The following is a 24,317-nucleotide window of genomic DNA, read 5'->3' as shown; positions in this document are numbered from 1 at the left end:
TCAATAAAGAGGTTGTCTGGAGCCCAAAGTCTAAACAAACACACACACTTACACACATAGTGAACTTTTTGGTGAATTTAAGGAAAAAGCAGCAGGAATTTTACTACTGAGCTGAAATATAGCACAGGAGCAGCTAACATGCTATCCTCCAGATGTTTTGGGCTACAATTCCCATAATCTGTGACATGTGCATCAAAATTTTGAAATAGTGCACTGGTGGTATCACTGAAACTCATCAAAATGAAACTTTGCACCCACATTCTACCCTGCCCTTCAGAGATTGCAAGTGGCTCTGTAGTTGCAAGCAGATATTACATTTTCTAAAGAAAATATTACAGTTAAAGGGTTAAGAAATATGAGGTGTCCCTACAACAGAAACACCCCCCTCCCCCCCCCATATCCTTTGGTCAATTGAGTAACAGCTGCATTTGCATTGTGCAATAACACGATCATTTGGAGAGGCCCAGGTTGGAAAGGAAGTAGCTGGCCATCCTAAAGTCAAGATTTATTGGCAAGGTTGGTTGGCACAGATTTTTATCAGGTGTTTTCCCTGCTGGTCTACAGTTAGAAACTTCTCTTTCTGGATTTCAAATGCTCCTCTTGTTCCAAGCTCTTTGCTAAGTCCCAACAGAAACAGTGCTGCTTATCCACTAGTCAAGAAATGTAAAAAGCTAAACTGTGTTTGGGAAGAAAGGAGGGGAAACACCAATATATATATATGAAATTGTGCACAGGAACTTCAAATAAGCTTGTGAGCTGTAAAAAGAAAGAACTCTCCACTGTAAAATCAGATTTCCACAGTTATAGTCACATGCACATTCAACACACATTTAAACCACATGACTTTCCCCAAAGGATCCTGTAGTTCTCTTAAGGCTGCTGGGAACGGTTGCCTGGTGAAGGGGAAATTACAGTTACCAGGATTCTACGAGGCAAGTCATGGGCTTTGAATGTGCTCTGCATGGATGGTGTGGATCTACCCATTTGTTAGGCAGCCTGAACAAGCTAACGTAAGACATGATTTGTCAACAAACACTGTTTCTCAGTGTGTGCCCATGCGTGGAAGCTGAGAACCCAAATGAGAAGAGGCATCAAAGACAATATTTCTTAAAGAAAAAGTAGGGAGAGGTACATTCCAAAAATGTACTTGAGGATCCACTTCTCTTTATCCTATATTTGTACAGTGTTGTTGTGACCCACCTTAGGCCAGACTGTAATCCAGTGGTAGGTCCCAACCCACTAACTGAAGACCAATAAAGTTGGTTAGAGGGACTAACTTTATATGTCCATATGATTTCCTTTGTCCAAGGGATATTAGCAACCGCCCAGCACCCACACACACAAAGGAACAAATCTCTCAAAGGCAAAAATATATTTTAATTTTCACAAAACATAATAATTTGATATTTTAAACCTTCATAAAGGTGGGTGCATATTGCAGGCTTTGGGAATGGGGATAAATTATATATGGGATCCAGCCGTAATAGGATTTCTTTCTTAATCCAAATATACATACTGAACTGAACCAAAAAAAGGGGACAGAAATGTCCAGTGTGGTAAGTCAGTCTTATTGCCATCTGATGGTTCTGAGATGCCTCAGGTTGTTCTACAAAACAAAACCACACGGGATGCTCTCCCTTCTCCCATCACTGAGCGCAGTGGTTCATTGAAATGCAGTGACACAGAAACACTGTTTGAGGGAACTTGCTCTAAAGAGTTTCACTTTCATTTGCATAGGAAAACTGTGAGAGAAGTGACAGAAGGGGGACAAAAGCCAGCTTTTGAAAATTCCCCCAGAATCCCTGATGATCCAGAAAGTACTTGGACAAGATGAAGTATAAGACATGGGGTGGCACTTGGGGGTCTTCCCCCAACATGAGCAGACTCTCTTCAGCTGGCCTGGCCAAGCACCATCACATGAGCCAACCGCCTGCATGAAATTCATTGCACTGTTTGCTCTCTGTATATCTATGGAGATACAGATATATATAGATACATAAACACAGGGATGCATGCCGCTTTGCTGAAGGAGTTCCTGAAAAACATGAGAATCAAAATTTTAATCATGTATTTGTTGCATGTTCATCCCAGCTCATTATTCATTTATTTTTATCCCAGTTCATAACGCTGGCAGCTACCTTTCAAAATGCAGTCAAGAACTTAAGCAAAGAATCAGAACTCAAGGCAGAAATGTATTCGCTTAGATTTTATAAAGCCTGCTCTATCCAGTTATCTAGGGTGGTTAGTAACAAGGAAATCAGAAGCAAAGGACTTAAGAATCTCATTAAAAACAAAAAATAAAATAAAAGCTTGAATAAAAACAAGTCTTCCAAATAATCCCCAGACTCAGGAAAAAATAAGTGTTAAAAACTGGGAAAGGGCTATAGCTCAGTGGTAGAGCACTTGCATGCCCAAAGGCTCAGGTTTAACTCCTGACATCTCCAGCTAGATGCCAGAGAAACTCCTTTCAAAAACACTGGAGAGCTGCTGCCAATCAGTGTAGACAGCACTCAGCTAGATGGACCAAAGGTTCATCTGATTCAGGAGACAACAGCTTCTTACATTTTATGCTGCACAGCAGCCACAGAAATACCTCTTTATGTGCCGTTGCAAGTATGGCCAGTGCATAGAGATAGCCACAGAGAGGCTGTTTTCTATGCTCCCGGGACACACTCATACAGGAATAATGCTATCCCACAGTGGTTATGAACTGAAAGTACATCTGAGCTACAGGATCGGGAATGAAAACTGATGTAACTACAACAAACATACAAGCACCATGTGTGAGTTAACTGTGCCATTCCAGAAAGCCACAAGGGATTAGGCGTTACTGCTGGGGCACATATTGCTATCCCTATGCAACACTTGGTCACCTGGTGATGTGTCCACTTCTGACATTGTACCAACACACATTCATGCACCTTCATATATATTTATCTGTCAACCCAATCACTAACAGAATTGGGTCACAAATATTATTTTGTGTACAGGCTGGGGGTGCCATATAAAAGCAGGTTGTGTAAAGAGACAGTATAACTAGAATAGCATTGAAAGTAATTTTCTACCATGTGATACACTTGGTTCAATCAAAGTTTATCTTCATTATTCCTCGACCTCCTGTTCTTCCTCCTCCTCCTCCTCTTCCATTTCCTCCTCCGAATGGTCCCTATTCTTCAAAGGGTCGCTGAATTCAAAGTTTCCTTCTATGTCCAACACCTGTAGATGTTTCAGCCTCTGGAATGTGCTTTCTTTTACTGCATTGAATGCAATCTTGTTAAACCTTGAAGATAAAAAAAGAGAGTTTCTGGTGTTAGAACTTAGTAAGTAGTCCCACTAGAAGGAGCCAGTGCAAGTGCTCCTGTTTGTACAATTCTCCTCACCCCCAAGTCCCCTCAATTAGCTGTGGGGACATCAGGAGAACCACTAGGAGAACACATGCAGGTGGAGTGAGGGGGGAGGTTGTTCCATCATAATCAAACTGTTATTAACCCAAAGATCTACCAGTAGATCCTGATCTACCTTCTGGACAGCCCTGATAGAGACAATCCATCTAGTCTCCTAGACAGACAAAATGAAGTATTTCCTTACAGACTGCATAGCTAAATGATGGAACTCACTTTCACAAAATTTAGTGATGGCTCCCAACTTGGTTAACTAGTCATAATTCAGAATGCATCTGGATACCAGTTGCTGCAGAACATGATTAGGGACACAGGTGACGCTGTGGGTTAAACCACAGAGCCTAGGACTTGCCGATCAGAAGGTCAGTGGTTCGAATCCCCGCGATGGGGTGAGCTTGGTCCCTGCCTGGTCCCTGCTCCTGCCAACCTAGCAGTTTGAAAGCACGTCAAAGTGCAAGTAGATAAATAGGTACCCCTCCGGCGGGAAGGAAAACAGTGTTTCTGTGCCCTGCTCCAGTTTGCCAGAAGTGGCTTAGTCATGCTGGCCACATGATCCGGAAGCTGTACAGCAGCTCCCTCGGCCAATAAAGTGAGATGAGTGCCACAACCCCAGAGTCGGTCATGACTGGACCTAATGGTCAGGGGTCCCTTTACCTTTACCTATAATTCGGAGAATGCTATCATGCTCATGTTCTGCTTATAGGCTTCCCATAGGCATCTAGTTGGCCACTTGTGAAAGCACAATGCTGGGCTAGATCGACTTTTGGTCTGATCCAGTAGAACTCTCCTTATGTTCACATCTGGATTAGCAAAAGTCATCTGAACGTTTGGATCATTGGTCATTTGTACCCTGCAAAGTGCTAAGGCCAGAATTCAACAATCACACAGCTACGTTCTGCATGACCAAGAGGGCTTTGGGACTTCTTAAATTGCATCTCCTCATGCCACATAATCAACCGCTTATAAAACTGAGGAGACTCTTAATGGCAATTTTAGATACAGCACTGAGTGGGTGGTATTCCGTTGTTCAACTTAACATGCAACAAATCCCACCAGGCCTGTCTAAACACTTTAGGTGTTCCAAAGAAGAGTTTTCTCAGCCTTGCCCTTGACTGGATGCATCTCGGTCAGGCAGGGGAACCTTTCTTCTGGACTACAAACCTGAGATAAATTCCCTTTATGTTGGGTGTGGATTCAAAGGCATTCTCTGGCACTGTGGTAATCTTGTTGTTCTGGAGGTACAGATACTCTAGAGATTCTGGCAAATCAGAGGGAATAGAAGTCAGCTGATTGCCAGCTATGTCTAATATCTGAAAGAAAAAACAGACAGCACAACATTAGTTGGAAGTAATTAATGGAAATCAGTTTGCTTTGAAATGGGCTAGATTGATTATACTGTACAAAAATGTTGAGTACCTAGGCACTTCAAATTTGTGTAAGCAAGGGTACAACTGGTGGAACTCTTTATGCAGGTTCTGCCAACACGCACAGGGTCCGGAACGTAACCCCCATGCAAAACAAGCATTGTGTGTATTGTTTTGGAAAGAACAAATTAGGTAAGGTCGCCTTTCGTGAACTGAAATGGATTTCTCCCCTATTCCCAGGGAAGTATACTAGGATTGCAGCCCAATTTCATTACATGCGCCTGGTGAGATGCCCACAAAATGGTTGGAAGCAAGTTCATTAATGTGGCCACATCAGTGCCCTGTAGCTGAATATGTAGCATCTTTCCCTTTCCCAGTTGTCTTTTGCCCAGCTTTATTTCCTTTAGCCCTTGCTTTCACCTTCTCTGGTCCTTTGGATTACAGTGGTACCTTGGGTTAAGTACTTAATTCGTTCCGGTGGTTTGTTCTTAACCTGAAACTGTTCTTAACCTGAAGCACCACTTTAGCTAATGGGGCCTCCTGCTGCTGCCGCGCCACAGGAGCACAATTTCTGTTCTCATCCTGAAGCAAAGTTCTTAACCCGAGGTAATATTTCTGGGTTAGCTGAGTCTGTAACCTGAAGCATATGTAACCTGAAGCGTATGTAACCCGAGGTACCACTGTATTGCCTGTTCTCCTGTGCCTTGTAAACCATTCTTTCAGGTCCCTGTATCTCGTCCTAGTCAATTACCCTTCCTTTTGGGCCACCTAATGTTGGACATTTGTATTGAAATGTGGCCATAGCAACAAGTGCACAGCAGTCCCAGCTTCCCTCCTTGGTTGCCTCTGCATCAACTTTCTTCCTCTTGGACCATTTCCTGTAGCTTTGTTCTGACAGCCTGGTCAGCTGAACAGTAACAGCTGCAGCTGCTGTTGAATCTGCAGCACGTACAACAGTGTTTGGCATTAGATGCTCAGAATTCTCAGAATTCTCAGAAATCTGGACACGTGATTAGGGCACGGGGAAAAGAATGGCCTAGTGACTTGTGACTTCAAACTATGCAGCTGAAGTTTGTTTGCTCCTACTGTGGACTTGGAGGGCTTTTCCCCAGGCAAAAACTTGAATATTCTCCAAACACAGATACAGTGGTACGTCAGGTTACAGACGCTTCAGGTTACAGACTCCACTAACCCAGAAATAGTACCTCAGGTTAAGAACTTTGCTTCAGGATGAGAACAGAAATCGTGCTCCGGTGGCATGGCAGCAGCAGGAGGTCCCATTAGCTAAAGTGGTGCTTCAGGTTAAGAACAGTTTCAGGTTAAGAACGGACCTCCGGAACAAATTAAGTTCTTAACCCGAGGTACCACTGTACTAACCTCCTGAGTGAGCTGTCTCACAGTAACCTCTCCAGCCTGGGCCAGTGAGGTCGTTCATGAAGAGCACAATTCACATACTTGCATGAAGCATTTTTACAGAGAAACAAATGTTATTATAGAAGAAAACACTTCTTTACTTGCAAGTAAGTCTAAGTCTGTGTATACACCATACATTTAAAGTCCATGACTTCCCCTGAAGAATCCTGGGAACTGTAGTTTGCTAAGGTGGGGGGGGGAGGGAAAGGAATTGCAGCTTTGTGAGGTGTAGGGATGGTGGAGAAATGTGCTACAAGTGGGCTGAGGACTCAACCAGCCCAGAGTTTGCTTACTTGCTATCTTTGTGAAGTGGTCTTGCTTTCAGTGACTTCCTGCAGATTGTCTCAATATCAGATTTATTTTTATTTTTAGACTATTGTTAACATGATTACATCTTTTCTTATATTTTTAGTCAGCTACCACCACCGTCAAAGTTTGATCTTAACTGTCTGCTAAGTGGGTACACTCTGCCTCATTGATTGACTGCTGATGTGATGAAGTTAGCCATTAGCCAACATTAACATTGATTGTATGGTAATTCAACTCCAATTTACTTACATCATAGGCTATGCAAGGTTCAAGTTAATATAAAATTTACGCTGAACATCAGGAATTAAATGAATATCCAATGTGTGTGTGTGTGTTTATGTATATATTTATAAGAAAAAAGTAACAGCCCATGGGGAGATAATTCCACCTAGCAAGCTGAATTGTTTGCGCTGACATAATGATTTACACATAGAGCAATGCTGAATTCCTCCCAGGCTGATTTTTTCCAAGACGGGTGATGTTAAATGATTGTGATCATGAAAAATCCACCCTCAGTCTGGGAAAGTGTCGAGTGAGCAGATCTTTGGGGGCTTAAATTGCTCCTGTTCTTAGAACAAGCGTCATTCTTTAAACGGTGTCATTGTCTGTCTTCTCACAAATTTATTAAACAAACAATTCCCCCCCCCCCAAAAAATCCTATGGGTATAGGCGAAGCAAAGCTCTGCGAAAGGCAGTGCTCCAATTCCCCCCAATTTCCCCCAATTCCTACAGGGCCTTACTCAAAAGAAAATGAGCTAAATATTAAATTTATATAATTAAAGGATTCTGCCTTTCTGAAGAACATTCCAGACTGGAATCAGCAGACTGGAGAAGCAGCCAGAAGTTCAAGCTCTCACACAAAGATTACTCAATATATTTGGCTTTGGAGAAACAGAGCTGGAAATCATGCAAAAACATCTTTCTATGAAAAACTAGTTCAGCCATTTTCTGGCTAAATATGCCACTTGGGCACTTTTGCTTTTTGGTCCCAACTGGAGCCAAGAAAAGCAGAGTTGTTTAAAAGGCAAAATAAATAACAATAAAACCCATGGTTGACACCTAAACCCATATTCATTAACTTACTGTTTCTCACCTGTCTCGTCTGGCAGGGGTGGGGTGGGGTGGGGCAGTGTAATAATCTGCGTCTTCAATAACCACTAACTTTTTAATATAGATTGGAAGACCACAAAGTTGTGTGTGTGTGTGTGTGTGTGTGTTTGTGTGTGTGTGTTTTAATGAACTATAGAGCCTAGTGTGTGAGCCATTTTAACATATGCCCTCCTCTCTACCGTTTTAACCAAAGTTACAGAAAGCTATACTTAGTGACAAGGGTTTGCAATGCTTCTCCAAAAAAGCTCAGGTTCAGAATCTGCGGGGTCTCCAGGAGAGTTTAATGGCCGTGAAGCAGCCACCATGAATGTATTTTCATATAACCCTGGTTCTCTAAACTTTATGCCAGCAGGACCTTCTCAATAGATCTTTATGGAAGAGCAACATAAGAAATCTGTGCAGATGCTGGAGTCTTCCATTGACCATCCTGTCTCAGGAAACCAGTAGGTTCTAGAGCTGAGCTTAAATATCTCTGAAGACACCTTTTCCTGAGAAAACTTCTGATATTTTTCTTCTTTTCATATCTGGAAACAGCTCTACAGGCTTGTCATCTGAGTGAAAAGTAGAGATGTAAGGAGGCAGTGACTTTCGTTCCATCCTGGGTCCATTGCAGTCAGCACTGTTTCTTTGCACTGCAGTTCAGCTTTCACTAAAATCTATGTTATTATTAGTCTCACTAACTTAGGAAATTAATTACATAATTACATAATTAATTTAAATGCATTTCATTGGAAGGTAAATGACAAACACAATACAGCAAATAATGTAGTTATGTACATAACATTTGTGTACAGAAAAACCCAATGACACTGAACGCTGCTCATATTCACTTACGTGATTTCTGTTCCTAACCTCTAATGAACATGCAAACTGTGGGGATTTCCACTCTTGTTTCTGTTTTTGATGGAATTCTCCAACATCCCATCTGAAAACCAACTTCCAAAACATATAGCTTTTCTGCACCAATACTATGCCATCCTGGTAGAATTTCTTACATCTGTAACTAGCCCATTTGGACCAATCTTCACATCAGAGGAGATAAATATTTCCCAGTTCCCTGCTTCCATTTCCTTGAGTTTTACACACAGTGTTCACTCTGATCCAGAGATTCACAATCTTAGCTGAAAACTGTACTTCTGCAAATGAAGTTCATTACCTCAAACCAATTTCAAATTTAAATTATTACACTTGAAAACTGAACTCATTTGCATGTACTGTTAATCATATAATTGCTAGTCTTATAAAACAAACTGGAGGCCTTGAAAATCTCTCTTTGAAATGCTATTGTACAACACCAACTGTTCGTCTCTTTATAATTCTTGCCATCCTTTTTTTTTGCGTCTCAACACACCTATGCCCCCCCCCTTTGCCTTTATGTACTGCCCTTAGATCTTGCCCCTAGCTTCCAGATTCTGTGGTGAAATAACACAACATTCTACTTCCTTTTCTTTTCATAGTAAGTATACCTGCATAATTCCTTCTGTTTGCAAAATCTATTTCAATTACGGAAGTCAGATTTCTTTGCTGATGTATTGACTTTTTTCTGTGTTTATGTCTAAATGAAATAGTCGCACAATATCAGTGACATGCTTGTACCTTGAGACTGGTGAGATCCTGCCACGACCCACTGTATATTGAACCGACTTTCAATTTGTTGTTGCTCAAATACAGCTCCTGCAGCTTTGACATCCCAGATAACGTGCGCCTGGGAATAGAGCTGATCTCGTTCACTTTCAGTTTCAGGCTTAGCAGGTTCTTCGGGAAGCCGTAAGGCATGGTATTGAGATTATTGCCTGAAAGATCCAAAGATTTCAGTAGCCTCAGCTTACGGAAAGCCTCCCGATGAATCTGTGAGCTGGTGATCTTATTGTAACTAAGGTTTAGCTCCTCCATAAAATAAGTGGTAGCAAAATCATTTCTGTTAATTTCCGATATCTGGTTGTGAAGAATCATAAGAGTTTTAACCCGTCTGGGCAGCCCACTGGGGATCTTTTCCAGCTGGTTGTTGTACAAGTGGACTGTGTGTAACTTCTTCAGGCCATGGAAAGCCTGAGGGTGGATCCCCCGGGCCTTCAACTTGTTATTGTGAAGCAGAAGGTATTCCAGGTTCTTGATCTGGGTCAAGACATCCCTGCCTATTGACTTAATTGCATTCTTCTCTAGGTGGAGAAGGACGATGTTTCGAGGTAAGCCACTTGGGATCTGGGAAAGGTTATTGCTGGACAAATCCAGGTACTCAAGGCTCGAAAGTTTCCTTGGAAGAAAAAGGGGTGAAATGAATGTTCTTAGTTAAACTTTTTTTAAAAAAATGAATGGAAATCTATAAAGTGGGGTGAGAAACTTGTGCCCTTCCAGCTGTTGCTGGGCTCCATCTCTCATCATCCTTGACCTTTTAATTTCAGGCAAGCTTGCTGGGGTTGATGTAAGATGGGGTCTAACAATATCAGAAGCAAGATTAGCTGATTGTTGGGTTCCATCAGCCCCACATGTTCCACCTCCACTTTATAGCCTAACTTAATAACTTAGTAGCTTTTGATTTGAACTTAAGTGTTCTGCAAAAACATTTATGCTCCCTCCTCTAACTACTCATAGGATCTAATGAGAGACCTCCATACTCATTAAGCCACAGTTTCCCTTTATATCCCAGTCAGGAAACTGTGGTTTAATCGCCAACTCTAAACTAGGAAACAAAATCAGAGTTTGATTCTGGGTGCTTGGAAGCATAGAGTGTGGGATTATTTTCCAAGCTTTGCATTAGCTCAGAAAATGAACAGTTATTTTCAGAGATAACTTAATCGATTTCTGAGTCAATTCAATCACAGTGTCTAACAAAAATAGAGGGAAAGTTATTCTCATATGCAGCCCTGTTTTGGGTATTAAAAAAAAGGGTCAATACTCATATATTGATAAAAATGTTGTGCGTGCCAGCACAAAATGGATGCCATGGGCAGCAAAGAAAGAAGAGGTAGCAGTACTCCATAATACCACAAAAAACACAGCTTATAGGAGATTGGATGTGTTGTTATTGTTCTTAATGTGTTGACAAATTATTAACAAAGTAGAATAGCTATAAGGCAACATGTGGCTGACATCCACTAAAGAAAATCAACATGCTCACCAAAAGGTTTCATTGTCCATGCCCTCATTTGTCAGTTTGTTGTTCTGCAAATACAGCTCTCGAAGTCCTGAAAGCTCACTAAAAGCTCCTTTAGGAATCTTCTCCAATTTGTTGTTCTGCCATAAGAAACACAGGAAGTAGATCATGAATTTGTTCATCCTAACATCATAGTCCTCAAAGTACAAGGTGGACATCTCTGAGGTGGTACAGTGATATTAGAGTTGCCAAAAACAGTTTTCTGCAGCTAACAAATTCCTGGATAAATAGAAATGTTTTTAAATTCCTTCTGAAAATTAATAACAGATGCACCTCACTAGGGAGGGCATTCCACAACTGGGGAACCACCACTGAAAAGGCCCTGTTACAGGTCAGCGCCAACTGGGCAGCCTCTAGTGGCGGTACTACCAGCAAGGCCTTCTCTGCCAATTGTAGGGTCTGAGGTGGTTGGTATTGGGAAAGGTGCTATTTTAGCTACTTGGGTCCCAAGCAATTTGTGGATGATGATGATGATGATGATGATGATTTATATGCTAGTACTGACACCTTGAATTTGGCTAGTACAGTGCTTTCAGGACCTGTGTCACATGGTCCCATTGAAGTACCCCACTTTCCAGCATAGCAACTGCATTCTACGCTAGCTGACAGCTACTAGCTGCAGCCTCTAGACAGCCTTCAAGGGTAGCCCCATGTAAAGTGCATAAAGTAGCAGGTCACTAGATTGTGCACAGCTGAGGCCAGGCTATGCCAGTCCAGGAATGGCTGTAGCTGGCAAACAAGCCTACGTTGGGCATAAGCACTGCTAGCCACAGAATACCTCAAATACTTTTGGACAGAGAGCACAACCCACAAACATGATAGACAGAAAAACAGACAGTCAGCTAGATAGACATGTGGTGATTTCAAAGGAATCAGATTTACAAAGTGTGATTTCCTGCCATGTAAAGAAGCACAATCCCATCCCCAAGGAGAAGAACTACTGTAATAGAATTGCCATCTTACCTTTAGATGTAATTTATACAGTGCTGATGGTAAATTCTTTGGAACATATTTTAAGAAATTGCTGGACATGATCAAGACCTCCACATTATCAGAACCATTGAACATGCTTTCTGGTAACCCAGCATCTTCCAGTTTATTGTTGTGAAGGTACACTGACCTACCGGAAAGGGAAATAGACTAATTTAGGAATGAGTGCAGATATAGCTACTTGGTTTTGTTTCATAAAGTTTTCTGGAAATGACCTCTAAAAACTGTTGATCAGGAGCTCTTCCTCACCTTATTCAGCCTTGGGATCAATTGTGAGGATGCAGATGGGAAACCTAGGGGGGCTGGGCTGAGCCCCCAGGTCATGTTGCCTGCCCTTGCCTTAAATACAGGCTGATGACTGCTACCCATTGCCATCCTTTTGGATGCGGGCTACTAACCCACCCTGGTTGCTGGAGTACTGAAAGCCCTGAGGCCTCCTAAGGAGCCACTCATTGCTTTTCATTATGATCCACTAGTTTTATTCCTTCAGATCCTGAAACTTAAAGACTACATAAGACTGAAGCTCTGATACTCACCTACTTTTTTTTATTCCTGCCGCAGTCCCAATAGAAAGCTTTACCCCCCAAAACCAAACTCCCTAAACTGAAGGTAACCTCAACTATAAATTGTGGAGGAGAATTCTGTATCAGACTTCATTACTGGATAGAGAAACTGTGGTCCTCCAAATGTCGTTCTACCCATCAGCCTCAGCCAGCATGGCCAATGATCAGGCATGATGTGTGCTACAGTCCAACAAATACTGGGCCGCATACCTGATCTATGTAGTCTTCCTTATTCTTGTTTATGAAGTATTTGCTAGCAAATCTTTGAGGGGTGATGTTGGGAACCTCTACTCCTGGACAAACGGATCACAAAACCAATGAGCTGAATTTCTGTTACAGTATTCTGCGACACTTTCCAGCACAATTGCTATTTGCATGCAAACGACATCCAGCAGAAGCAACCAGAATTAATTCATCTTCAAAGATAAACAATTCTCTTCCTCTGGCTACAATTTGTAGGCCGCAAGTGGTTTTTACTAAACAATTACTTTCCCCCATCTGCCACAGAAGCAGTGCGACATTCTTCCTCTTACAGTTGCCTCTTAACCCCTCTGTTTACCTCAGGTTTGGCTTCTGTCCGAATGTGAGCTCATAAATCTTAGTGAGATTATTGGCTGCAAAATCAGCACTGATCAAGGTCCTCGGGAGGCATTTCGGAGCCGCCGTGAGCTGGAAAACAAAATATGGTGCCAGAAGAGGATATTGTGGTCTGAGACACAAGGCTTCAAACTGCCACCATTGCCAGTTTTGCAACAAAAGATTATCAGGCTATTTGTTTCAATGAGGAAACCTAACAAGGTCAAGCTCCGAAAAGTGGAGCTCCCTCACAGCAGTGAAGATTTCTGTCTTCCTCACAAATATAAGTAAACACTGTAGGAAACAGTTAATTTTTTGTTTCAGCATCCCTGGAAGGAGTTTTGTTTGTATTGAGACATATTTTGTTTTGTTAATACTGGGGGGAAATAGTGGATTCAGAGAGTAAATAAATGTTATGCTACGTTTATAATCCTTTCAAGAAATAGTTCAGTGACCTTTCCTGGAAAAATCTCATGAGAAAACAAGAGCATATGACAGGCTCCCCCCCTGAGTTTTCATCAAATTTCTGAAGGGTACTTCTTCTCACGCTATCTTTGAAAGACACGGGTTTACTTTGTGAGCTGTAACCTTGTCTGCAGACATGTTGGATTGTAATGGACAAACTATGAATATATTATTCAATATTTATTTAGTGTCTGTTGGAAGCTGAGCATTGTACAGAACAGAGGGAAGACATATTGTGAAAGAAATGAAATTATTCAGAAAGAATATGCTCTTAATACAAATTTGCTTGTGGAAAATTTAAATGTGTGCTCTTCTAATGTAGTTTATTTTCAAAATTCCTACTTATGAATCCTGTTAGTTTTAAGATTTTAGTACCGTACTACATTTGACAAGGTGGTTACTTAATAACACTGCCCATAACACAAGGCTGGGGAACTGGATCGCTTTAAGTTTTAACATATATTATCAACAGGAAAGACCCAAGAATTTGTCTCTTTAAAAATAAATAAATTAAAAATGAGTTGGGAAATTAAATTCTGGAGATTCAAATCGCAAATGTGCGTACAATACTGTATTCCTACTATATATTTTTTTACGTTCAGCTTATGTAACTTTTAATGCTTTGCTTTCATAGCCAAAGTGGTACTACTAAAAAAAATAATGTATCAACAGGTTCAGTGAAGCTCCAAGGTTTACAGAAGTACAAAAGCAATTCCAAGGGGGGGGGACCACTGAGGTGAGGGTGATTCACCCAAAACAGTCCAATGAAGACTGAATATGCTCAATTTTCATAGAATGCTGGTTGATATTTTGGGACAGAAATGGAATCCAGGAGAAGGGCATGGCAGGCTGCCTGGCATCCCAACCAGAAACACTCCATGCCGCAACATTTTGTTGCAGGTCCCACTTCTAATACTGTTTCAGAAGTTACATTTTCTCGGATGAATTTTAGATTTCCTGCTACAGAAATTTTTATTTCCGTTTGGCATAGGTATATATTATCGTCAAGCCTTATATGTGGTCTTCTAGTCAAAGTTGCCAAGTGCATGATTCTTGTGAAAGCACCCTGTCTCCAGCATATCCTTGCCCTCATGCTAAGTATGGGCCTTGGCTATACTGCACTGTTTACTTCAGTGTCCTAGTTCTCAGTATGTTCACAGTGGTTCTGAATATGTAGAACTACCAAGCTATGTTTGCATGTGTATACCATATTCAAAGTTTTGCTTCTATTATTTAGATACAATTTTCTTCTGCAGCAGGAATAGGGAGGTTAATGGCCATTTTATCACATAGAGCTGGGTGTGTGTGTGTGTGTGTTGAATTGGACAGAAACGTTCTGGAATATTAGTCACAGCCTGGCTCGTGTTCTTCTTTTTTTTGCAGCTGTTCACTGCCAAAACTGTTACATGGAAAATTGCTGTAAATGGGAGGAAAGGACATGATGTTACTGGAGAAGCAGTTTGATACTGCACCTAACCCACAACAGGGTAAACTCATTTGAAAGAGTTGGTGGAGTCAATGCAGTTTCCTTTGATATGATAACCACTCAGATTGTCAATGATCAGCTACTGCTACACCAATACAGTCAGTGCTGTGGAAAATGGAAGTTTCAATGGCCACAGCTATGGAACACCATGAAACTGTTTACTGCTGTCTGTCTGTAGCACATCACGGTCCCTACTGCATCTTTAAAGTTCTAACACTCTAAGCCAAAAGAATACAGTTGAAAAGCAAGCCACTGTCAAACTACTCTTTAGTTACGAAGAAAAGGATGATTCAGTCTCTTTCAACTCATGTCAGTTTCACAGGTACTTTTTCATAAGTCCGTTCTGTCTTGTTTCTGAATTCATCTGCATTTCTAACTTTAAAACATGCACATTTAAATAAGTATTTTTCAACATATTGTCTCCCAAAATATTCATTTCCAAATGTATTTTGTTCTGAATGGGCATTTCATAAGTTTTATATGTTTTTCGAGCCAAGAATTGCATTGCAACATAGATAACTCTGTCCTGATCCACACATTCGTCTCTCTGGGATCAGTCAGTTCATGCAAATAATGAATTTCTCAAGCAATACTAAATGAAGAAACTAGGTAAAGTGTTTATCTCAACCAAGGGTGGGGAACCTCCAGCTCAGGGGCCAAATGTGACCTTCTAGACCTCTCTGTCCAGACTCCATGCCATACCCCTCATTGATTTTACTCCACGCACTCCTTGTGAGCTCTTGCCTGCCCAGATTGTGTCCTTGAAATGTCATCGCTCTTCTTATTTGCCTGGGTGGAGATGGGGGTGTGTGGGTGTAAAATCCTGTGAATACAGTATAAGTCCAAAAGAAATATCTCTTGCTCCCACCACGGTTCCCCATGAGGGAATGTGGCCCTTGGCTGAATGGGTTCCTGGTCCCCAGTCCATACACACATAACCAACAGCAGCTCTTGTAAGACTACATTTGCTTACCTGATTATTGGCAAGATACAGGTAATTCAAGTTCTCCAGCTGGTCAAACACTTCTTCTGGAAGTCCTTCAAATAATAGGAATATTTTGACAATTAGTACCCCTCAGGAGTCGCCAATGAGCAACTAAATCTATGATCATCATTCTTCCCCTTTAAAAAATGACTAGAAATATCAGATTCGTATTTAATTTTTATCTTTACGTAAGTTGGAACCCAAAGAGCTACTTTAGGCACACCCAAAGGTTTCACCATTTCCAGTGAGAATTTCTTTCGTGTTTTGAGCAGCAGGTCATTCCAGATTACAATTTGCTTTTGAAAGTCCCCTCAGTTTCAAATGTAGCTTCCTATGCAGCTCCCCCACCCCCTCCCCAAATATAAGCCAAAGCCCTCTTTGACACATAGAACTAACTGTGAGCATGCTTGCATCCCAAAATAAAAACAAGTTGTTACAAACTATGTGGATTAGACTTAGCCTTTAAGGATCTGCAGAGTAGGCTGGTGTAGGTTAATATTTTTACTTATGTCCACAATCATGGTACTATTTTCTTTTTACAGTGAAGCATTTTCAGTGGATCTCTAAAGACTGACATGTACATGAAGCCCATGCTATTTGGCAATGCCTGCCCTCAGACAACCAAAGGTCTCCTATTCTTTTAAATGTGGTCTCCAGTAAAAGGCTTTTACTGAGTGTAGACCTGAAGTTTCTCCACCAACTGAATTTTTGGAACGGGGAGCAGGGGGAGAATTCACATTCACATAGAAGGAAGCAACAAGGTGCTTTCAAACATAAGCTTGGACCATTAGTTAGTTTTCAGTCCCAGACTTGAACACACATAAGCACACACCTGGATTCTCCTCAAGATTTCTTAATTGTAGCAGCATAATTTGGGAAGGGGTGCGGTTAGAGTTAAACTATAGTGCGGACATGACCGCCGAAAATTATGTCAATCTGCTGCAAATCATCCAGAGACAAAGGCAACACAAAGTGTTCCACCAGCATCCCTCTCTGCTCCTTTCCCGGCTTCCTTGTTAATTGTTTTGCGACCACTAATGAGCTGGCACCAGTGGCCATGCTATTGCCTCTGGCTCTTCCTCCGCTCGGCCTCACTCTGAAGGGCCCAGATTTCCTGCACCATCAGAACTTTGGATAGAGATTTATCCATCTTGCCCAGAACACCTTCTCTGAATAATCCCTGGCCTTCCTCAGAGTAAGACAAACAGGAGTGGGAGCAGAGGTATGGCCAATGCAAGCAGTTAATGAGGGGAAGAGGTGAGCAAGTGGGGGCCATGGTGGTGGCAGAGAGGGGAAAAGCAGGGAATGGCTCTGTAGAACTACATATATACAATGTGAGTAGCTGTGTGGGCAGGCAGTAGCTGTCTGGCAAGGCCAGTGGGTGAGGGGGAAGGAGGCTGGGAATGCAAATCCACACACACACCCATTGCCTGAGGCAATTGCCTCATTTTGTCTCAATGAGATCTTACCAGAAGTTCCCAAACCGCTTTCTGCCTGCCTTAAACAACTCCACAGTCCCTGCACGTGCTATCTCTCTCCCCACGTCAAACCCCTCCTCAAAACCCACTTCTTCCATGTGACCCACATCCCTTCAATCCTCATCCCCAGCTATAGGCAAAGGACCCCTGGAAAGTTAAGTCCAGTTGAATTTGATTATGGGGTGAAGCACTCATGTCCACTTTCAGGCCAAGGGAGCTGGCGTTTGTCCACAGACAGCTTTCTGGGTCATGTGGCCAGCATAACTAAACCGCTTCTGGTGCAACGGGTCACCGTGATGAGTGTCAGAGCGCATTGAAATGCCGTTTACCTTCCTGCCGCAGCAGCACCTATTTATCTTCTCGTGCTGGTATGCTTTCAAACTGCTAGGTTGGCAGGAGCAGGGACAGAGCAATGAGAGCTCACCACGTTGCAGGGATTTGAACTGCCGACGTTACAATCAGCAAGCCCTGGAGGCTTGGTGGTTTACACCACAGCGCCACCTGTGTCCCTCCCCAACTATAACCGAGTTCTGAGTATGCACAAAAGTGTTTGCCTTCATTCTGTCTTTCCCACCCTCTTCTCTCTGTAGATCTGTATGTACGTAGCTCTTTTACATATTGTGCATGTGGATAGCACCAAACTTATAAATTCCGGAAATTAGGGCTTCACAATACTATCAAGAGTTAAGCCAAGGAAAGGGGGGATCAAATTACATTTCACTCCTCCTAGTGGGTGATATGCAGTGTTAGTCACTGGTAAGCATCAACATTCCTCCTAGTCCAATGAAAGACAGCGAATCAGGAGTTAAGAGGCCAGTCTGGATTTTTGCAGCTTACCTTTGGAAGTGAGTCTATTATTTTGCAAGTTGAGTGTTTCTAGCCTGTAAAGACGTGCCAGCTCCTCTGGAAAGATTTCTTCTATCTGATTGTTCTGAAAGAAGTGAAAAGATTTATCAAGACCTCGAGGCACATGGGAACATTCCCCATTGGAACAAAAGGGCGCTTCCGAGAATCTTCACCTGGATTTGAATGGCAGGATCGCTTCTCTCTAAAATGGGCTGGTGGGATGGAGCTGTTCAGCCTTCTGTCCTGCTGATGCAGCTGCTTTGGAGCACAAGCTTTGCTTGTGCTGCAGCAGACACATGCACAGAGAGAGAGCACAAGACAGAACCAGGCAAATCATATGGGCCAGAATGAGAGAGTTGCTTTAGAGGCACCCAAGAACTTGGACTGGCCCAGCTGATTTTTTAAAAAACGAGGATTTTCTTTTTGAAGTGCAAACACCCACGTCCTAATTCAAACTGCTTTGAAAACCCCCAACAGCTCAAAAAGAAGGTTGTGGGTGGCTATTATGTAAGCCCAAGCATTCCTTAAGCATGCAGACAAGTCGTGCAGTTCTTTGGATGCAGGCCATAGTGGATGTGGAAGATTACTGAATTTTACAACGTATGTTTGTGCAGAATTTTGCATCCTCACTGATAATACAGCTCAGTGTCTAGGGACACTTCCAGACTGAATCCTGCAGCCTGACAACAGCAACACTCACATGACGTTAAATGGAGGATGTGGAGGACTTGCACAGCAACCCCGTCTCCCCAAAAGATTGGACTTTTTGCGATTAGAAAAGTGATGGGAAAATACACTGGGAAATGTATGATAGCAGTTGCTTTGATGCTGCATTATCTAACCTCCTGCAAATAAGTCAGAATGAATGTTCATTAAATAGCTGTCATTTAGTCTCCCTGCAAACAAACCAGGATGAATGTGCAGTAAACAAGCTATCTGGAAGCACCGTGTATGACTAGTACAATAAGCTAAGAATGCCTTAGCTCACACTGCACTCTTCCACAAATAGGCCACAAATCAATATTTTCATAATACCTTTTCCTTTAGCCAGACCTGATACCTTTGCTTTAGGCCCTGTATTGTACAAACATCATTACAAACAGCTACAAGGAAACTGTGGGCCTGATCCCACAAACAGTTTGCAGTCCATGTTTAGTTTTACAATACCTGTAAGGAAAGGTGGCTTGTCAATTCTGGTACATCTATGGGAAATTCTTTCAGTGAAAACCCTCCACAATCCACAATTCCTTCTGGATTGCAAGTGCATTTTTTAGGACAATCTGGAGCCAAAGAATTACGTTCTGGGTCGATTAGTTCCGATGAATCTTCTGGGAACTCATTGCTGTCTGCATTCTTCCGAGCTTGAATCCTGCTGGAGCTAAGTGCCAAGAGCCATAGCACAGGGAACAGGGACCCGAACTTTAAGTACATTTCCACTGAAATCAAGGAAACATCAGTGAGTTGGGGATCTGTTAATAGCAGCTCTTTTTAAAGGTAGGCTTGAACCTCTACAATGGCACAAAGGAATATGGACACCTGACAATTCATTTACTACCAGACCCTGAAGATTAAATGCTTGGAAGTGTGGCTTAATTGCTAAGTCACTGGAAAGGCCATTTCACCAAGCCATGCCCACCCCACCCCCCATATATGACAACATACAACTGCACCTGCAAAGAAACAGTCAGAAGTCTTAAAATGCACTTCTGATTGTCCCTTGGCAAGTGGAGCTTGTATTTAATGCTTTTGAAATTTGACACCAAATGCAAGCCCCACTGGGATTCTTTCCACTGAGGAGCTACCACACTCTGGAGTTTAGGAGTTTTGGAATGGGAACTCCAGTCTAGCTGATCCAAGCAGGACTTCAACCTTTGCTTGGATCTCCCTTCTCAGTTCAGCTTTGCAGATGCCGTCAGGAGTTGGGGACCTCAGGGCTGGGCTGAAAAGATTCTCCAACCTGGTGCTAAGTCACAGGTCGACATAGGACGATTTGCAAATACAAGAAGATGCTTAGCTTTCTCCCTTTCCCAAGTGGGGTCACCAGAAAGAAAAGACAAAAGCTTCTTTACCTTAGCAGCTGTGCAAAAGGTGAAATGTTGACAGCTGCAGGTTTTCTTATAGCTGCAGCACTAGGATTTGACAAGCGACACCCCCCTCATTTGAAGCTCAGTATGTCCAAGACTGAAATTCTCACATTTCTTCCCATTTTCTCTTCTCCTTGTATTCTTTCCTTATCAATTGACAAAGTTGCCATCCACCCAGTTGAACAGGCCTGTTGCCTTTGTTCTCCATACTCAAGCCATAGACATGGCGTGTTGCAGCAACAGACTTCGGTCTTTCAAATTTCACCAATACCCTGTTTAAGCCCAAAATTCAGAACACACCCCCTCACCTTCCATTCTGCTCAATCCACATCATAGCAACACCCTGCAGCGCCCCCTAGGCTCAGAGCCCAGTGTGGCAGAACCAGTCACGCTGCCCTAAACCCGCTTTTGTTGTGCTGCATCACCTGTTGCAGCATTGCATCCTATCTGTTCCCTTGCAATCACTCTGATCTGCATCTTTCTTGACTAGGCTACTGCATCCTTATATTTGGTCTTGCATTGCCTCACCTTGGTCCCTTCACCTGTATCCTGCACTTGGTTCCCAAAATCATTCACCTCTCATTACTCTGGCCACGTGCCCCAACTCCTTAAATCGTTACAATAACATCCTGCCTGTTCCCAGGTCCAGCACAAACTCCTTGCCCTTGCCTCTACACCACTGCATTATCTTTCTTTTTCACTGACATTCCTAATACATCCCTGCTGCCTGCAAACTTAGCTCCTCCTGTTCCAACATCTGGGTGGTGCCGCCTCTTGTTTCTTTCCAATGCCTCCTTAAAACCCACGTCTTCTGTAAGTCCTTTCATACAACCTTCTGATTGTCATGGCTTACTGTAATTCAGCTTGTAACTTTATATAACCATGTGCAACAGATGGCCATCTGTCACATATGCTTTAATTGAGATTCCTGCATTGCAGGGGCTTGGACTAGATGACCCTCAGAGTCCCTTCCAATTCTGTGATTCTATGCCACCAAAACAATTGCATGTTACTTCCCTGTTTATTGTTTTCTCCATTTTCTGAGAGAGAGAGAGAGAGAGAGAGGCTTTTGCCCATAACAACTCAGTAAGCATGTGACAGAGCAAATAGTTAAACCATTGTCTGCAGAATATCCCCAAAGAGGAGGATTTTGTTCTGGCTAAGTTTCATGAACCAGATCCAAGCTGTTTGTTGTCCACAATCCAGTTTCTATCATCAAACCTTAAATGACTTCCTTTTCTGGGACTGCAACACCCACTACTGCATATCTTCCTGAAATGCTGTGTATGCTGCAGCAAATTTGTAAATTTCTGAATGTGTCAGATGAGTATTTGATTGCAATTGCACTCACTTCAAAGTGGGAGCATCTCATTTGACCACAGGTGTGCTTTATTGGAGTATAAAGTCATACAAAGATTATTCAATTTTCCTTTTGGCAGAGTTTTGCCTGGTCCACTCCACTATGAAGCTAGAAGGAACCCATGCCACTGACATCCATCTGTCTTGAGCTTTTGTAGCAGTCACTACTCCGGTACCAAAGAAAGACACTTGGGATAAAAAAAAATCTGCTGGCAAGACTGACAAACCCAGCAAGCTATTCTGATTTCTTTTGCAGTTTGAAGAAAGCCTTAAGATGGGTTTCCCCCCTCCTCTTTAAGTTGTTACATAAACTTATCCCAGGTTTGTTGTCTCACTTTGGCTTCATCTCTCAAGTCTCTGCAGAGAGCCCACCAAAGTTTGGCTCAAATCCGGCGCCTGTCTCAGCAAAGTACAGCAAGAGAGATGTATAAAGTTTCTTCTGCTTAAGAAGCCAGAACATACTGGTTTTGTCTTGAGGTCCAGAATAGCATCTCTGCCTCCCAAAGCCCTGCATCTGCAGCACCGGTGGTGAATTATGTGCCCAGCAGCGCTTGGAAGGTTCAGGGGTTGTTTTCCAGAAAAAGCAATTAGACATGCACAGTGCCTGTGGCTCTCTTGCTGTGAGGCACTGTTACACCCTCCAATTAACAGGTTATGCATGTTTAGGTGTGCATAACGAGTTTTCAAGCAGCCGCGGCAAAAACAAAAAATCGAGGAAGCTGTTCTCTGTCCTCCAAGTTGTCATGCTATTATCAGAGAGTAAAAAGTGCAGAAAACAAAAACTCACCTCTGTTTAGCTGGTAGTGATGAGTGTCTGGAGAAAAGCGTTTCTCTTGTTGCCCCCCCAAAGGCTCCGCTTGCTCATGCCATGTCAATTACACACTCAAAGCGCCGAACACTTTCCCCCTTTCCCAAGTCAGATCCTTTCCAGATGTGATCAGCAGAACTAGAAAGGGAGAGGGGGGGAGAGAGGAATAGGCAACTCTCTCTCCCAAAGAGAATTTCCTGTCCTTTCCTATGCAGAGAGGAATTTTCCAAAGTCACCATATGGGAAAATGTAAGAGAAGAGAGTGGAAGAGGGGGCAGGAGGCAGAAGAGGAGGGAGAAATTAATAGCTGTATGTATTCAGTGGCTTGGACAAAGATTAAACTTCCAGTCACTTTTTATCAGCACAACTTGTAGGAATAACAAGAAAAAGGAGAAGGAGCAGCAATCTATACATGAGGCGGACAGAGCAAAGGGTTTCAAAGAGTGTGTGTTTTCTCGACAGTCCTGCCTCCTGAACTGTTTGACATTTTTGCCTCTACATTTTGGTGGCTACCCAACTTGGGTTGTCTGAATAAAGTAATATTCTTGCTAGTTTTTAAGGTGTCACAATATTTTCTCTTTGTTTTTGAATTTTAAAAAGGGAACAGATGTCATTCATTCATTCCTCCCATCCCTTTCCTTTGGCTTTCCGATATACTGACAGGTCTTTATTATGTGAGACTTCAGGCAACTTGGGAGTCCCCTCAGTGAGACATTTGCCTCCTATTCTGTTTCTGCCACTTTTTCTTTAGGATACCATAATCAGCAGCAAGCACTATCTCCACATTGTCATTTTTTCCACGGGAGAGCTACGTTTTCTCTGTAATGTAACACGATTTGTGAGCCACAGTCACAGCGGCACTTCCAGAGACCATGCAAATTTAAATGGGAAATTTCTTTCACAGAAACGGCATGGATTAAAAGACACCATACACTACAAATAATTTCCCCTCTTGTAACCTTAACATACCTGTGAGAAGCCTGCAGGAAACCACTCCCCTTTGGGTCCTTGCTGGGCATCAAAAATTCCTCAGTCTTCCTTTCCCAATTCACATGAGCATTTGCTCAGACTAAAGTCTTATTGTTTCCTCTCCCTCCACCTTCCCCACCCCCAAAATCTTGGCTTACTTTAACTGGAATGGATCCACCTCTGGACCATTAAGCTATTCCCAAAAGCTGGTGTGAGGGAAGTGAATATTTGTATAAAGCAAACTGGCTGCTTGATGCAAAATGACTCAGATCTACGGTTTAGTCTGAACTCTATGACCTCAGGACCACACATGCAACAACAGTATCAGAAAACACACAAACAAACACACACACACACACACACACACACACTATGTATGGTGAGTTTGGAGGCCTTAAATCAGTGATGGCCAAACTCAGCCCTCCAGATGTTTTGGGACTACAACTCCCATCATCCCTAGCTAACAGGACCAGTGGTCAGGGATGATGGGAATTGTATTCCCAAAACATGTGGAGGGCCAAGTTTGGCCATTACTGCCTTAAATCAAAACAGGGAATAGTATAGCCTTAGCCAGTTCCCCACACCTGACTTAATCATAGTAGTGCATGAAAAAGATGCCCTCAGTTGGCATTTGCTTTAAAAGCATTTCTCAAACTTTTTGAACCGAAGCAGCATTTTAAAGCTTCCTCTTGCCCACACCTCAATTTGGGCAAACTAAGGGCTCATCCATACTTTATTTTGTGCTATGTTTCTAGGCACAGGTCCATGCTGCAAAGTGCTGCATCTGAGCACTTACTTTGGGAAACCTGAATTGCCATTTGTTCCGATTTAGCATTAAAGAGCAGGCTTTTGTGGGGAAAGCGCTGGGGTGTGTGTGCTCCGACCTGTGCCTAGAAAGCGAGGAGCATAATGTAAGTGTGGAAGGAGTGGTGGCAGGGCCATTATATGATTTCTGTT

General features: G+C 42.5%; 1 protein-coding gene across 5 annotated transcripts; it reads right to left on the bottom strand.

The window, feature by feature from the left end:
• Positions 1–1,357: 1,357 nt before the first annotated feature.
• Positions 1,358–23,490, bottom strand: PODN (podocan). 5 transcript variants are annotated; one of them, XM_081195391.1, is made up of 12 exons: positions 23,361–23,490; positions 22,371–22,529; positions 19,308–19,576; positions 18,132–18,225; positions 15,805–15,869; positions 12,864–12,973; positions 11,715–11,871; positions 10,716–10,831; positions 9,194–9,851; positions 4,563–4,711; positions 3,066–3,280; positions 1,358–2,035 (listed from the first exon to the last, which is right to left on the bottom strand). In XM_081195391.1, exons 3-11 carry the CDS (start codon positions 19,569–19,571, stop codon positions 3,103–3,105), a joined length of 1,791 nt encoding a protein of 596 aa, XP_081051517.1. In that variant the 5' UTR covers positions 19,572–19,576; positions 22,371–22,529; positions 23,361–23,490; the 3' UTR covers positions 1,358–2,035; positions 3,066–3,102. The 5 variants fall into 5 exon arrangements, with proteins under 5 accessions (XP_081051517.1, XP_081051518.1, XP_081051520.1 ...); XM_081195392.1 differs by having other exon boundaries at positions 22,371–22,598; positions 23,361–23,440; XM_081195394.1 differs by lacking the exon at positions 22,371–22,529 and having other exon boundaries at positions 23,361–23,442.
• Between the last annotated feature and the right edge of the window lie 827 nt (positions 23,491–24,317).

This window comes from Podarcis bocagei (assembly GCF_964188305.1).
Source record: "Podarcis bocagei genome assembly, chromosome: 5".
Classification (NCBI taxonomy): Eukaryota; Metazoa; Chordata; class Lepidosauria; order Squamata; family Lacertidae; genus Podarcis; species Podarcis bocagei.
Note: the sequence above shows the minus strand (reverse complement) of the source record. Positions and strands in the feature narration are given on the sequence as shown.

Coding starts and splice junctions, on each gene's coding strand:
- PODN (XM_081195391.1), bottom strand. CDS start 19,571: ATGTACTTAAAGTTCGGGTCCCTGTTCCCTGTGCTATGGCTCTTGGCA. Junction 10,832..11,714: donor TGTATAAATTACATCTAAAG/GTAAGATGGCAA, acceptor TTCTTATGGCAG/AACAACAAATTGGAGAAGAT. Junction 3,281..4,562: donor ATAAAGGGAATTTATCTCAG/GTTTGTAGTCCA, acceptor TTTATCTTCAAG/GTTTAACAAGATTGCATTCA.